The sequence below is a fragment of the Rattus norvegicus genome, chromosome 18 (assembly GCF_021556685.1).
Source record: "Rattus norvegicus strain SHRSP/BbbUtx chromosome 18, alternate assembly SHRSP_T2T, whole genome shotgun sequence".
NCBI lineage: Eukaryota > Metazoa > Chordata > Mammalia > Rodentia > Muridae > Rattus > Rattus norvegicus.
In genome coordinates, this window is record NC_141551.1 from 51,879,798 (window position 1) to 51,895,270 (window position 15,473).

Consider the following 15,473-nt stretch of genomic DNA (forward strand, 5'->3'; position numbering starts at 1 on the left):
AGAGTCAGGTAGGAACTTCCTGCATGGCAGGCACTGTGACGAGCTGAGACACAACCATTTTCACTTTATTTGAGAGGTCTAGAAATGAGTTTCTGAGCTGACGTCTTGAATTGGTGGTGGCCGAGATCAGAATGGTGAAGAAACCGATTTCCTCCAGTGATGAGGTGTTCAAGTTCGAGATTCCCAGCAGCCCGAAGAGCAGTGCTGGGGCCTCACACAGTTCCACTGACAGCCCAAACTCCGTGTTTCTCAGGTAGGTACATCCCGGCCTTCCATTGCGTTCCCCAGGCCACCCCCAGCCACCTGGCAAGTGGCCCTTGGGGATCTCTGAACTCAGTTCCTTGGAGAGCACTGGGCCAGGGAAAAGAGACTTCATAGGCCAGGCATCCTTTGAAAGGTGTGGAGAGAGAACTGATATGAACTGAGAAAAGAAATTAAAGTTGTGTGTGTGTGTGTGTGTGTGTGTGTGTGTGTGTGTGTTTTGCCACCATTAAGCTAATCTTTTATTTTTCTTCCATACACTTTTTATATCTAAAACTAGACACTGGGAATCTCCTCAGTTCTTGACTTACTGTAGGTTTTCAGGGAGTGGAGTTAGGCAAAACAGAAACCTACTATGGTGTCAGACTTCCCTGGCTTATTATTAAGACACTATTTAAGTGGTAGTTCTTAAAACATTCAGACAATTGCCCTCTTTTTGCCTTTCTAATTAAATACTAAAGCACTACTATGTGCTCTGGTTCAGCTCTTTACTGTACAGTGACTTACAGAACCTTTGACCACAGTCGGGATGTATCCCTTTTTAGCTGTGTTTAATATCAACAAGCTGCTCCGATACTGTGTAATTACATATTACTAATGAAAGCTCAATTCCTTGTTAATTTAGTTTCAATAATTCTTTCATATGTTTCCATGTTGTTAGCTTAATTTTTCCACCCATCATCAGTGGCTAGTTGAGTGACTGAAAATGTAAAACTCTGAGCTGGAGGGTTGGCTCATCAGTTAAGAGAGCACCAGCATCTCTTGCAGAGGTCCTGGGTTCAGATCTCGGAACCTACATGATAGCTCAGAATTGTCTTTAACTCCAACACCAGGGAATCTGACACCCTCTTCTCCTTCTTGGACACTGCATATCTGTGGTACAAAAATAGGCATGCAGGCAAAACACTCATGCACAGAAAATAAAATTAAATAACGTTTTTTTTAATGAAATGTAAAATCCCTGCTGCGTGTATTCATGTTTTGTAGAGTTTCAAAGGTCTTTCAAATGCTGCCTCCTTAGACCGACTGTTGAACAGCCATCCAAGCCCTTCTTTGGCATGCAAAAATAAAGAGGAAAAACGAGATGCACTAGCAAACAAAAATATATTAGTAGCTGTGGTTTAAGAAAACATAATGAGTACGATTTTTAATTTAAAGAAAAGTAGAACAAAAAGAAATGCAGAAATGGCTGAGCAGTTAAGATCACTTGCTAATCTTGCAGAAGACTGGTGGGCTGTTCCCAGCATCTACATCTAGTGCTTCGCAGCTCCCTGTAATTCCAGCCCCAAGGAATCTGCTGCCTTCTTCTGGTGTTCACGGGCACTGATGTTGTATGTACAAATCCCCACACCATGATTGTAAAATAAAAATAAAATCCTTACCAAAAAAAAGTGTGCCCAAATCTAAATGTCCCCATCTTTCTGGAAGGACCCAGATCTATGTCCCCTACATAGTTTTAATGTCAGCTCTCCATTTTAGTATTTATGAGTGCTATTTTTAAATGTGTATTGGAAACAATCTAACATACATTAACAAATACCTCCAAATATCTTAGACTTTGAAGAACCGTTAGTCTAGTTAAAAGACCCTGGTGTTTTGTGTATAAAATTACTGAAAGTACTTTGAACTGTTCAGTCACACATTAGTTAAATTTTTCAGATATAAAATAAACAAGTAAACACATGTTCTATATTCTAAATATATATATATGACATTTTTGTAGGTGTGGCTGTTTTGTATCTTATTATCCTTCCTATTGAGAAATTTTAATCCAGCAACATAGCTGCTCTGGCAAGAGATCACATCCAAATGCCTATATGATCTGGCCAGAAAGCAGACATGCCCTGGATTACAGTATGATCAGACTGGAATACAGATACACCCTTAGTATATACCTTTAATTCTTAAAGGTTAGTTTATAGAAGGAAGCAGACATGTTTGCTAATGGCATCTAATTGAGGGGCAGACAAAGTGACAAATCAGAGAAAAATTTGACAGAATGAGTCAGAGATAGAATATGCCCAATTCTCAGGAGAACAGACAGAAAAGAGTCTATGTGAGAGCAGCACAGAGAGAGTACAGGGTTCCCTGGGGAGTTGGTGTGTCAGTTCAGTGAGTTGGGAGCCAGTGCAGTGAGTACAGTGCAGTGAATGCAGTGCAGTGAGTTCAGTGCAGTGGAATTGAGTTCATTCACGAGTTCATGCAACTCAGTGCAGGACAGTAAAGGCAGTTGAAGCCAGAAAATAAGAAGGAGCCAAAAGATTAAAACAAATAGCCAGTGTTAGTTTGAGGCCAAGCAAAGCAATTCAGTGAGAGGCCAGGAGAAGCCAGATTGAATCAGTTAGCTTGTAGCAGAGTTTGAGCCAGAACACTTGGGTTGAAACAGCCAGCCAGAGTTCAGAAAGTGCTAGAAAGGGTGAGCTTATTCAGCAATCAGCCTCCAAGACAATTACATCAGGTGAATAAAAGTTTCATTTACATGTCCCATGAACTAGAGCTGATAAAGCTTACACTCAGATCAACACCTTGAATAGAAACAGATAGAATCCATGCATTATTTTTATTCAAGCATACCATTCAGTAAAGCTTTATTGAGTAACTATTGTAGGCCAGACTATGTGGAGAGGATACAATCATGAGGAAGAGAAGGGTACTCCTTAGCTTCATAGAGATGATGTTTGACATCGGAGGCCTGCAAAAAGAAAACAAAATAAATGAAAAAACAGATAGATCTGTGCATATATACATAAATGCATAATTTAAAATCAGTGTTTTTAACAGAAAACAAGTCAAAGCTAAGAGAAAAAATTAATCAGGGAAACTAATTTAAATGAAGTGGTAAAAAGCACCCCCAAGGATGTGATACCAACCCCAATGGAAAGAGCCAATCATTAACAGTATGGAAAGAAGCACATACCAGAGATAAGGGAGATTGTGCTGTCTAGTTTTATATCAACTTAATACAGGCTAGAGTCACCTGAGAGAAAGGAGCCTCAGTTAAGAAAATGTCTCCATAAGATCAGGCTGTGGGCAAGCCCGTAGAGTATTTTTTTTAATTAATGATTGATGTGGGAAGACCCAGCCCATTGTGCCATCCCTGGAACCAAGGCCCTAGATTCTACAAGAAAGCAGACTGAGAAAGCCATGTAGAACAAGCAGCACCTCTCCCTGGCCTCTGCATCAGCTCCTGCCACCAGGTTCCTGACCTGATTGGGTTCCTACCCTATCTGCTTTTGATGATGAGCTGTTATATGAAAGTGAAAATGAGGGCTGGAGAGATGGCTCAGTGGTTAAGAGCACTGACTGCTCTTCCAGAGGTCCTGAGTTCAAATCCCAGTAACCACATGGTGGCTTCACAACCATCTGTAATGAGATCTGATGCCCTCTTCTGGTGTATCTGAAGACAGCTATAGCTTGTACTTATGTATAATAAATAAATGAATCTTTAAAAAACAAAAAAGAAAGAAAGTACAAATGAAATAAACACTCTCCTCCTCAAGTAGCTTTTGGTCATGGTGTTTGGTCACAGCAATAATACCCCTAAGTAAGACAGAAATCTTAAGGAATCTAGGAAGAGAGGTACATGGCAGAAAGGAAGATTTGAAGGTTAGCACTGTATTCCAAGTATGAGCAGATGCCCTGAGGAGAGGAGAGTATGAAGTGATTTCAGTTCAGATGAGCGTTATTTCTAATGTCATTGCTAATACAAGCATCATGAGACTGATGTCTCCTGGGGCACTAAGCTTCAGTGCTGCAGGGGTAAACACTCAGGAGAAGATTGTTATGCTCGTCACAGGTCGTGAACACTATTAACAACTTGTCCATTGGTGTCATTGTTCTCCAACGTACTGTGTGGTTTACACTACAGCCATCGTGGTGCTCCATGGCATTTGAATGTCTTCATTTCATGGTTTCCCCAATTTAGAAGCTAGGATATGGCATCAGGTGCAGGTTTAATGTGAGCTTCTCATTCATAAAAAGAAAAGGAATATCACTTCAACATGGCTGCCAGTCATGTTTAACATCTACTTCTTTAGGGGTATCTTTCTCTTCTTGTTGACAGTTTGTTTTTGTTTTGCTTTTTTTTATAATTTATTTATTTCATGTATGTGAGTACACCATCACTGTCTTCAGGCACACCAGAAGAGGGCATCAGACCCATCAACCCATTACAGATGGCTGTGAGCCACCATGTGGTTGCTGGGAATTGAACTCAGGACCTCTGGAAAAGCAATCAGTGCTCTTAATTGCTGAGCCCACTCTGCAGCCTTTGTTGACAGTTTTTAAATACTCTGCATAATAAAAGGTTTTTATCAGTTGCAGGTGTTGTAACACTTTTTTATTTCATTCAAATTTGTCTTTTCACACTATGTCCAAGACTTTATTTTTCCATTACTTTTTTTATTCTTTGAGATTATAATATAATTAATATAATATAATTACATCATTCTTCCTCCTCTTTCTTCCCTCAATACCCTCCCTCATACCCCAACTTGCACTCTTTCAAGTTTATAGCCTCCTTTTGCATTAACTGCTATTATATTCATATATATGTATATATATATCAGTCTGTATAACATTACTTGTATGTGTGTTTTCAGGGCTAACCATTTGGTTTTGCATAACTAATTGAGAGCTCTTCACTGGGGGAGACTATTTCCTCCATTCTCAGCATTTCTTAGTTGCTTGTAGTTGTCTTTGAACAGGGTGGAGGCCCCACGGTCTTCCCTGCATCCACTTTAGCTCGCATATTGATATCACTCTTGTTCAGTTCATGTTTGGGCAGTCTTGCTGGTGTAGCTTCAGACATTACTAGGAAACTGTCTCACAGCAAACTCCCTGATCCTCTGTCTCTCTCTGTCTTTTGGCTCCCTTCCCCAAATGCTGCCTGTGCCTTAGGTGAGGGAGAGTTTTGTAGATGTAGCCACTGGAACTAAGTTCCACAATTCCATATTGTAATTGATTGTGGTTTTCTGTAATGAAGACCTTACAAGAATGCTTGTTTGTTTGTTTGTTTGTTTGTTTAATGTTTCCTTTTAAGGTAGGATTCTTCTTACATTTGAAATATCTTTGTTTCCTGGTATTAACAGAATTAGAATTTTTATTTAGGCCAGGTGGTGATGGTGCATAACTTTAGTCCCAGCACTCAGTAGTCAGGGGCAGGCAGATCTCTGTGAGTTTAAGACCAGCCTGGTCTACAAAGAATTCTAAGACCGCTAGGGCTACAAAGAGAAACCCTATCTTGGGGGAAAAAAAGTGTTTTATTTAGATACTGAATTGTTCTACATTATTTCTTGATTAGCTTTTCTTCTTGTGCCTTATTTGAAAAGTCAGACTGGCATACATCCTAAAAAATTTTATCACATTACAGTAAAAAAAAATCTGGTAATGCAAGAGCATAGTTAATCTAGTAAGCCTTGGGATTGACTTCTATTTTTAATTGAAATGATATTGAACCAATTGCTCAATTTAAGGAAATTTGACATCTTTACAGCATAAATACCCATATTTATAGACATGGTGTATCTCTCTCCATTTACTTAGGTCATCTGTAATGACCATCGACAAAATTTTAAAACATTCCACACAAAACTCTTATAGATCATTTATTATACTTATTTATAGGTGCTTGGATTCTATGCTGCTGTTGAAAAGACATTTTCTTGCCATTATTTTGTTAATGCTGTATAGAAATGTATTTAGGTTTCTAGAATGTCTGAAGGGTTTTTGCATGTGCATGTGTGTGTGATGTGTGTGTTTAAGTGCAATTGTGTTCATGTGTGTTTGGGCACATCTCTAAGTCGATCTTATTCAACATCCTTTTATTAGTTTTTATAATTTATAGGCTTTAAAAGGTTTCCTTTGTAGATAATAAAATCATTAGGAATGTTAATATATTTCTTTTTATCATGTGTGTTGGGGGGAGGGGTCTGGTGTACTATACCTTATCTACTCTACTCCCTTAAGACGGGGTCTTTCACTGATCTGGGAACTAGACTGGCATCCAGGAAGGCCTAGCAATCCTCCTCTCTCTGCCCACATAGTACTGAGGTTATACGCATGTGTGGCTGTCTTAGTTAGGGTTTTACTGCTGCGAACAGATATTTAATTGGGACTGGCTTACAGGTTCAGTCCATTATCATCAAGGCGGGAGCCTGGCAGCGTCCAGGCAGGAGGAGGTGAGAGTTCTGCATTTTCATCTGAAGGACACTAGGAGAAGACCGGCCCAGGCAGCTAGGATCCCTGATGCTAACCCTACAGGTCACGAATGAGGCAGAGCTGTGTCAGAATGCAGGAAAGAGGACCAGCCATGCCTGACAACTGTTCCTGAGCTCTAGTTTGGGGACTGTTCCAGATAACCAACAATGACGTCAGAGTGTAGGGCAGCCCTGCAGTCACACTCAGCTTGGTGACCTGAGGGAGTTCCTTCTACCCCTCCACTCTAGCAGCTGCCACCAGCAGGTGGAAACGGGAGTGTTCCTCTTTCTCATTGTGCTCTCTCCTTTCCCAGAGCTTTGCTCTTGGTCAGCCAGATGCAAAGTACAGGCATTCCACAGCACCTGAAGAGCAGGAACCCAGTAGACTTTGTGTCACAGTTCATTTTCATTCCTGTCCACTGGAGCCACTGCTGCATGAGGGAAGTTTAGACTCTACGGGGACCTGAGTCTTGAGACAGTGAATCTCTCTGCTCTCTCCTCCAGTATCAAAGAGGACTTGGTAGCAATCTAAGAAAGCAAGACTGTGGTAGGTAGTAGTCACTGATTTCCTGGGCATGGGGGCAAGCATTTTTGTGAAGGGGATCAGAGCAGCAGGACTGCAGGAGAACCTCAGAAAGAAAGGGCAAGCAAATGCAGAAGGCAGTGAGCATGAAAACAGGAGGGTGTAGGGGGTTGCAACTCTGAAGGTTGGAATGAGGAGGTCTCTTCCTTAGGAGAGTCAGAATTCTCGAAGTAAGGAGGATAGACATTTAGCAGCTATCCTTGCCAAGAGAGTGCCTCTCACCCAACATCAACACACAGTCCCCCACAGCCTCAAAGCACAGAACAGGTTCTCAAGATACACCTTCCGAAAAGGCCTTGTCCAACTTCTGGGGGACTTTTCTGAGGCCCGGTTTTCACAATGCATTGCACTGGGGCATGGTTGTCGTTCTGTCTGTCTGTCTGCCTGCCTGCTTGCTTGCTTGCTTACTTACTCTTTATCAAGCTAGCATAGCTTAACCTGCCTCACTTACCATTCCAGGTTCCCTGGAGTTTGTAGTGAGGTTCTCTCACACACACTCGCACAGTTCTAACTGCAGCTCTGACTGTTATCCTTCTCTGATAATTTTCCCCTCTGGTTGAATAGCCAAGGGCATCATTGACATTCTGATCTAGGGAATGCTGTCTGAAGACTCATTTCGCTGAGAGTTTGTGGAATGTATTTTTGCAATTCACCTTTATCTCTGGGTGCACATTAGACCTTGCTGACCATCTGGAGCTCAGGAATATTCACACTACTTACTAAGCCAATTTACCCTGCTTAGTGGCACAGGGATGCAGGCCCACTGATAATACTGTAATATGAATGTTCCCTATAGGTGCTGTAAATCAGAGGCCTGTGAGTAGGAGAAGAGAAGATTTGAAATGCACGGAGCCAGAAGCTAGGCTTTGGTTAAGTCCTTCCCATCATCAGATGTGTACATGTGAAATGACAGACACCATTTTTACGATTGCTCAGTCACCTCTGGGAGACTATAAAGACGAGACTCAGATGACACAACTAAGACTTGTTTTTGTTTTTGTACGGTAACTGCACACAATAGTTTGTCAAAATTCCTACTTGGGAGTGGAGGACTACCCTCAAAGAATACAAATACATTCTTGATATCTGTGCGTCATGTCGATTAGCATTTATGATGACAGATTTAACTTTGAAAAAACTACGGACACAAACTATAAAAATATTTCATAGATTCCGTCTAGTAACTAAGTAATCCTCGAGCTGAATGAGGATTACTTTATAGATTTGGAGATGTTATAGAATCTGTTGCCTTCTTCAAGTTGATAATTTGATTTTTTTTCTCATTCCATTTTATATATATATATACCTTTATGCCTAAATTTTAGTCATGATGCTTCTTACAGAAAAACTTAAAGTTAAATAACCCCCAGACCCTCGAAGGCTGCATCTGTGTCTAAATATAACTGCCCAGCCCTGTGCACAAGGCTTATCTGTGCTCTTGTGTGGGTAGTCAGACACTGGCCACACACTCTATAGTGCTGAGTTAAGGAACAGATGTGGTTTGGCCAGATTGGCCACCATAAGGAAGTCACGCTGGCTGGGAAGTCACTTCTGTTATTGGGCTTTCAATTTTTTTGGCAGAAAAATGAAAAAGTATAAGAAAGCCAAATTTTGAAAAGGGTTTGAGAAACTTTCGCTCTATTAAAACTTACAGATCGGGGGCTGGGGATTTAGCTCAGTGGTAGAGCGCTTGCCTAGGAAGCGCAAGGCCCTGGGTTCGGTCCCCAGCTCCGAAAAAAAGAAAAAAAAAAACTTACAGATCATTGAAAACTTCTTTTTAAAAGAAAAGCATGATCTAATCGCCTATGCTCTAATTTTTTGCCCTTCTGTAAAGTTTAAACCCACATGGATTAATTCAACTTAAAAACCCTTACTTTGTCAGGAGATTTTTAAAAATATCCGATGTGTTTATGTGATTTTGTCTCTGTTGGTTTGATATTTATTTAATATGCGTGTTTAACAAAAGCAAAAGCAGGCGAGGAGAATTGTAGTGAACTTTTAGGAGTCACTTCCTCTGCAACCCTGTGGAGTACGAAGCAGGGAGAAGGTTTGTGGGCCTTTGGGGATCATTGCAGAAGCATTACCAGATGAATTCGTGCTCGCAGAGAGCCCAGCACAAATGACTGTCTCTTGTGTGTGCAATGTGGCTTATGCTTGGGAATGCATCCATAAACTTGGTCATTTTTCAGTGTACCAGCTGGATTACAGCAGTGGCTCTCAACCAATGGGTCGAGACCCCTTCGGTGACCCTTCCACACAGGTCACTTTCAGAAAACACATTACTACTCATAGCAGAAGCAAAATTACAGCTATGAAGTAGCGACAGAAAAATTTTATGGTTGGGGTCACCACAACCTGGGAGACTATATTAAGGTGTTGTAGCTTTCGGGAGGTTGAGAGCCCCTAGATTATAGCCATTCCCTACGTTGCTTAGATAAGGAAGGGAAGTGACAAGTCGCCTGCATTTTTACCTGTGTAAGGAAATAGAACCAAGAGAAACAAGATTAGCTAAGGGAGCGAATGCCCTAATGGACCCATCCTAGCCAGCTTCACTTCATTGGCTTGGAATCAAATCATTCCACTATTGTCAGAATTCAATGGTCTCACCTAGGATAGTTTTTAAAGTCCCAGAAGAGACCATCAGAAATGGCCACCATACTGTTTTTAAAGAGAAATCTGGGATTTCTGACCCGAAACTGACTGCCAAGCAATTCTGCACGTTTCCAGGAGACAGATATGCCTCAGCTCCTCCTGATAGATTTACTTCCCAAAACCCCAATCTAAATTATGATTCCTGCCTACGCAAACAAAATCACAGCTCTTTTCTTAAAGGCAATACGAGTTTATTCCGGAGGCATTTTGAGTGACCTCAGCCCAGGAACACAGATTTAGGTTAACTTAAATCCCGTGTTTCAAGGTGGAAGCAGTTTCATGAAGTTTTATACTTTTCTAGAACAAGGAAAGTCATAAATCAAGGCAAGTTTAAACATTAAACATGGGTGGGAACATCAGAAGTGGATAAAGGGAGATGGGGGAAGTTTCTCGATAGGCCTCAGATGCTATCTGATTACGTTCATAGCTTTGGGGTTGGTGGAAGCTCATTGTCTGATAAATTAATAGATTCCAAAAAGGGTTTTAATCTATTAGTCACAGGATGTTAGTTCCCACACAGAGGTAGACAAATGCCTGTTCAGGGTGCTAAAGCTAGCTGTGATAAGGTAATTAGCCCTGGACCTGCAACATTCCAACCTCTCCACATCACTGCAGTTCTAATCAGTCGACCTGTCTCAGCAGACAGAAATTCTCACTGATGATCCCATATACCATACCCCAGGAAAACAGTCAACATTCCGAAAAGTTCCTGCCACTCAAACCCAAGGGTGGTGGGTCTGAGCTTTATTCCTAGCCCTCAGATGATGATGATGAGGAGGAGGAGGAGGAGGAAGAGGAGGAGGAGGAAGAAGAGGAGGAGAAGAAGGAGGAGGAGGAAGAGGAGGAGGAGGAGGAAGAGGAGGAGAAGGAAGAGGAAGAGGAGGAGGAGGAGGAGGAGGAGGAGGAGGAGGAAGAGGAGGAGGTGGCACGAGTAGTAGTCTCTTGTTGCTGGAGAGATCTGTGGAGTTAGTCAGCAAGCCAGCCTCTCTAAATTGGTCAGCCCCAGGTCCCAGTGAGAGACCCTATCCCAAAAACCAAGGTGGACAGCCTCTGAGGAATGTGACATTGGAGACTGACCTCTGACCCCCACATACACAGATACAAAATGCACACATGAAAATACAAACATACTCATAACACACACACACACACACACACACACACACACACTTCGAAAGTATGGTTTCTGTGGAATGAACACAAATGTCTTTAATAGGATCATTAAGTGGAAGACACAGAAAACTGAAACCTGTCAGGGACCATTTATGTAAGAGAGAGGTGACAGGTGCTCCGAGTGCTTTGGGGAAGCGTGAGATAGGAAATGTGGCGGGTAATGATTCTAAACTGTCATGAAAGCATAGTAGCATCTCTTGGCAGGGGTGGGCATTTATGTGAGGACCACTGCCTGGTGTACAACTGGTTTTGTAACTTATGAAATATTTTGTGTGTGTGTGTGTGTGTGTGTGTGTGTGTGTGTGTGTGTGTGTGTGTGTGTCACTTTCTTCAATTGTTGGGTGGAGATAGTCAGGATTGTGGAGAATTTTTTTTTTTTTTGGTTTTGTTGTGGTGGTTGTGTTTTGTGGGTTTCGTTGTTGTTATTTTGAGACAGGATCACACTATGTATCCCTGGCTGGATCTCATAGTACAGATCAGGCTGACCTTGAATTCACAGAGATCCATCTGCCTCTGACTCATGAGTGCTGGGATTAAAAGCATGGGCCACTTCACTTGTCCTTTGTCTGTGGAGAGTCCCAGAAATAGACACAATAGTAAACATGAAATACCGTGTGTGTGTGTGTGTGTGTGTGTGTGTGTGTGTGTGTGTGTGTGTGATATAACAATTATTCCAATGCTATCTGCTGTGATTCTGAGGTAGTGAGAGATTGGAAATTCACATAGAAACAAAGGAATATTTCGCCCCCTAGAGTTCCTGGTTGAGAGGGGAGGGGAGGTGGTGAAGGATACAGTTCCCCCAGCACACTCTGCACATAGAAGAAAGTCTGTTGAAAGCAGATCTTACTCAAGTAACTAGATGGCTAACTAAGGACCCAGCTCAGCCTCCAGGACCTCCAGACTCTGTGGCCAACACAGACGCAGCCAGAAGTCATGTGAAAAATCACATTATTAACATAAATCTCCAAATTCCTCCCACCGAATGTCTTTTGTTCTGCCATATTTCCCACCCACCAAAGACTCCTCTTCCCCCCATGCTGCCTGATCCTTCCATGTCTCCTGCCCTCCACGTCTCTTGTTCTCCTCCATGTCTTCTATCCCATGTCTCTTGTTCAGCTCCCTGTCTCTTATCCCTCACATCCGCTATCCCCCCTTTTCTCTGTCCCCCCCCCATCTCCTATCCTTCATCTCTACTGCTCACTCCCATATTTCCTTGATTTGGAATTATTTTACTTTAAAGTAAATCATAAACCCTACCCCACAACTTGCTTAAAGCCAAAATAAAACTGTTGAAATGTGACTCACGGGACTGCTTCCCCCGCCATTTGTGAATTAAAGTCACCAGCCTCCAGTCCTGAAGGTGTTGTCATTGTTGATACTGTGCTTGGTTTTGTTTTATTGGTGCTGAGGATGAAACCTAGAGCCTGGCCCACGCAAGACAAGGACCCCATCACTGTTTTACATCCCTATCCCTCAGGAGTTTGAAATGCTAAGGCTTCTGGAAAATCTAAAAGTCACGCCCCTGAAATTCCCATCTGAACCCGCAAGTAACCCAGAGCAGCAGCTAAAAGCACAGACTTTTCAGCAGGACGGCTGGGTCCTCGTCTCATTGAAGTGACTCTGTGTTCTTGTTTGCTTTGGAGACAAAGGGGTTATGAATCATCCTCCCCGTGATACTCTTAGAGAGCTACCTAGCCTACGTGAGAAGCACTATTTAAAACTCCTCTGGTTGACGTTCATCCTTTAAGAAACACCTTTTAAAAATCAAAAAAGGGAGCATTTGCTTCCCATGATACTCTTGCTGTTGCCCTATTTACTTTTATTGAGTTGCCCCAAGGGGAGCCTATTACTCGAGCTTCCCAGCATTTTCGGGATGCTCAGCCCTACCCGTGGACATTATCCCATTCTATGTGGTATAAAGAACTAGACAGCTAGATATCAGAATAAAATTTTCGGACATTTTCTAAGTTAGTTGCCTGGAATCTCAGGACAAGGAATAGCAGAAGGAATTGCTGATGCCTTACAAGGCCCGAATCCCCATTTCTGGAAGAATCACGTATAGTGTATGTTAGGGTTTTGAATCTCGGCCCGTGCCTGGACAGAAAACACTAAGACACCATGGTTCCACGTGGAAGGTTTAATGAGAGAAGAGTAGGAGAGGAAAGGCGGCCGGCCATGGGCATGTGTAGGGGGGTATGGAGGCAAGAACATAGAAGAACAAAGAGTAAGAGGGGTAAGAGAGGATAAGAGAGAGTAAGAGAGGGAGGAGGAGGCAAGCAGCCCCTTTTATAGTGTCAGGCACAGCTGGCTGTTGCCAGGCAACTGTGGGGCGGAGCATACCTGGCTGCTGCCAGGAAGCTGTGGGGGTGGAGCTTAAACAGAACACCCACAGTGTGCTCTCTCGCGGCTAAGTTTACCATGTGCGCTTTTCCGCTTCTCGTAGGATGTCAATGACTCCACACAAGAACCTGAGAACACTCAGCTTTATCTACCGAGCTGGCTGTTCTTGCTTTAAAAGGGGAGGGGAGTGTCAGAACACAGTCAAAAGAAGGACTTGTGGTGGACAAGGCCTTGGGGAACTGAGAGAGAAGTTCTAAGAGAAAAGGCAAAGGGCCTTTTACCTCTGGTGCATTTTGTCCCCTGAATGGGTCTTGGACACGATTTTCATGCCTCCTGAGACCAACATTTGCATTCAATTTATAAGACATATGTACTCTTTTTGGAAGAGTCAGAACATGACTATCGGGTAAAAGGGTGTGCTGGGAGCTGTCCCCAGTGTACCATAAATCTGGACATGGCCTTCTGGTCTTCCATGCTCTCTCACATATAATCTCTCTAGTACGTGCCAGGCAATTGTTTCAAGCCATCTGTTCTGAGAAACTTCTGGGAAAGGCTGCTCTGTTAATATTTATATGTGATGTGCTTACTGACATTTATTTACTTGCATGTTTTTTCTGAACTCCATCAACTTTCCTTGGATCATTGCTTTTTGTGTCACTCCTGTATCGGTATTGCTGAAACGGAAGTAGCGTTGACTGCAGCATTAGACTGTAGTCTGCCTCATTCTTTAAGGTCCCCAGATCGCAAGTCTTCCAAACAAATCTGCAAAGTTGACAAAAGTCAACAGGGTCTTGGGTCACAAGTCGCTTCATTAGCCTGGGTTAGGATGAACATGATTATCTCTGTCTCATGTTGCTTCCCCATCATGTGTGAAATCGTTGCCTGTTTTGATGGAAGAGACTATGGCATTCGTCTTTGTAAAATCCCCACATGCACCCAATTGCTTCCTTTTCTTTCCTTAATGGATTCCCTAGATGGATTTAGGGATTGAAATTAAGATAAGAAAAACTAAACACACACACACACACACACACACACACACACACAGAGAGAGAGAGAGAGAGAGAGAGAGAGAGAGAGAGAGAGAGAGAGAACCCTCTGTCACTTCACTTAGTGACTATCTCACAGCAGAGGGATTGTTTCCCAAAAGATGTTTAAATAGCTTCAGCACTGACACATATAATTTTATTTCAGTTCCTATCTTTAATTAATAACTGTTCAGAACTGAGAAATATATTTGTGTGTTAACGAACCATCTCTTCAGCCCAAGAGTATTGACTTTAGTAAGCAATCTTATCCAAAGGCCAAGGAGTGATAGGAGTTTTTATTTTATTTTATTTTGTGGGAAAAGGGGCATGCACTGTGTGTGGCATTCATGATTCATGTGGGGATCAGAAGACAACTTGTAGGATTCTGTTCTCTCCTTTTACCACATGAGTTCTGGAGATGGAATTTGGGTCATCAGACTTTATAATGACATAAGATTTTATGTCAAATTGTTGAGAGAGAGAGAGAGAGAGAGAGAGAGAGAGAGAGAGAGAGAGAGAGGAAGACACACACACACACACACACACACACACACACACACACACACACTAAGAACATCTCTGTTGAATGCTACCTCCGCATTTACTAGAGTTCCTGCCTCTAGGAGTAGGCTGAACTAAGATCATTTGACTTTGAACTTTCACCAGATCTGGGTTTATAATAATAAAACAAAGCTGGAGTGTTGGCTCAGCGGCTAAGAGCACTGGCTAGTATTTTAGTGGATCCAGATTCAATCCCTAGAATTCACATGGTGGCTCACAACCATCTATGACTCCAGCCATCAGCGACCCAGTGTCCTCTTCTGGCCTCTGTGGGTACTGCATGCACATGGTACACAGACATCCATGCAAGAAAAGTACCCATGCACATAAAATAGAATAACAATAGAATTTTATATATAATGATAAAGACAGCAACAATGACAGACTGGCCCTCGCCTGCTTCCCTTTCTGTTTCTTCTTCCGTATGATAGTTCTGAGGTAATGCTGCACAGCATGGTAAATATTTAACTGCATTATCAAGTGACCTTTCTTACAGTCCCATATCCAATTGACAAAGAGGAAGCTTTGTCTACTATTTTCCATGCAATTACATAAATAGCCACTAATTAATGAGAGTAAAACCACATCAGGATAAAATGTTCACTTTTGCCAATATGAGTTTATTTTTAACCTATGATTTCTTAGACCCCAAAGACTTGTCAATCATTGAGATCAAAG

The 15,473-nt window shown here is 42.2% G+C and overlaps 1 protein-coding gene across 1 annotated transcript in view; it reads left to right on the forward strand.

Annotated features, from left to right (window-relative positions):
* The window catches only part of Gramd2b (GRAM domain containing 2B), a 98,208-nt gene continuing 82,735 nt past the window's right edge, over window positions 1–15,473 (forward strand). Inside the window, 1 exon segment of the mRNA NM_001014011.2 lies at window positions 1–253. Within this exon segment, the coding sequence (NP_001014033.1) occupies window positions 132–253 (122 nt within the window). The 5' untranslated portion in view covers window positions 1–131.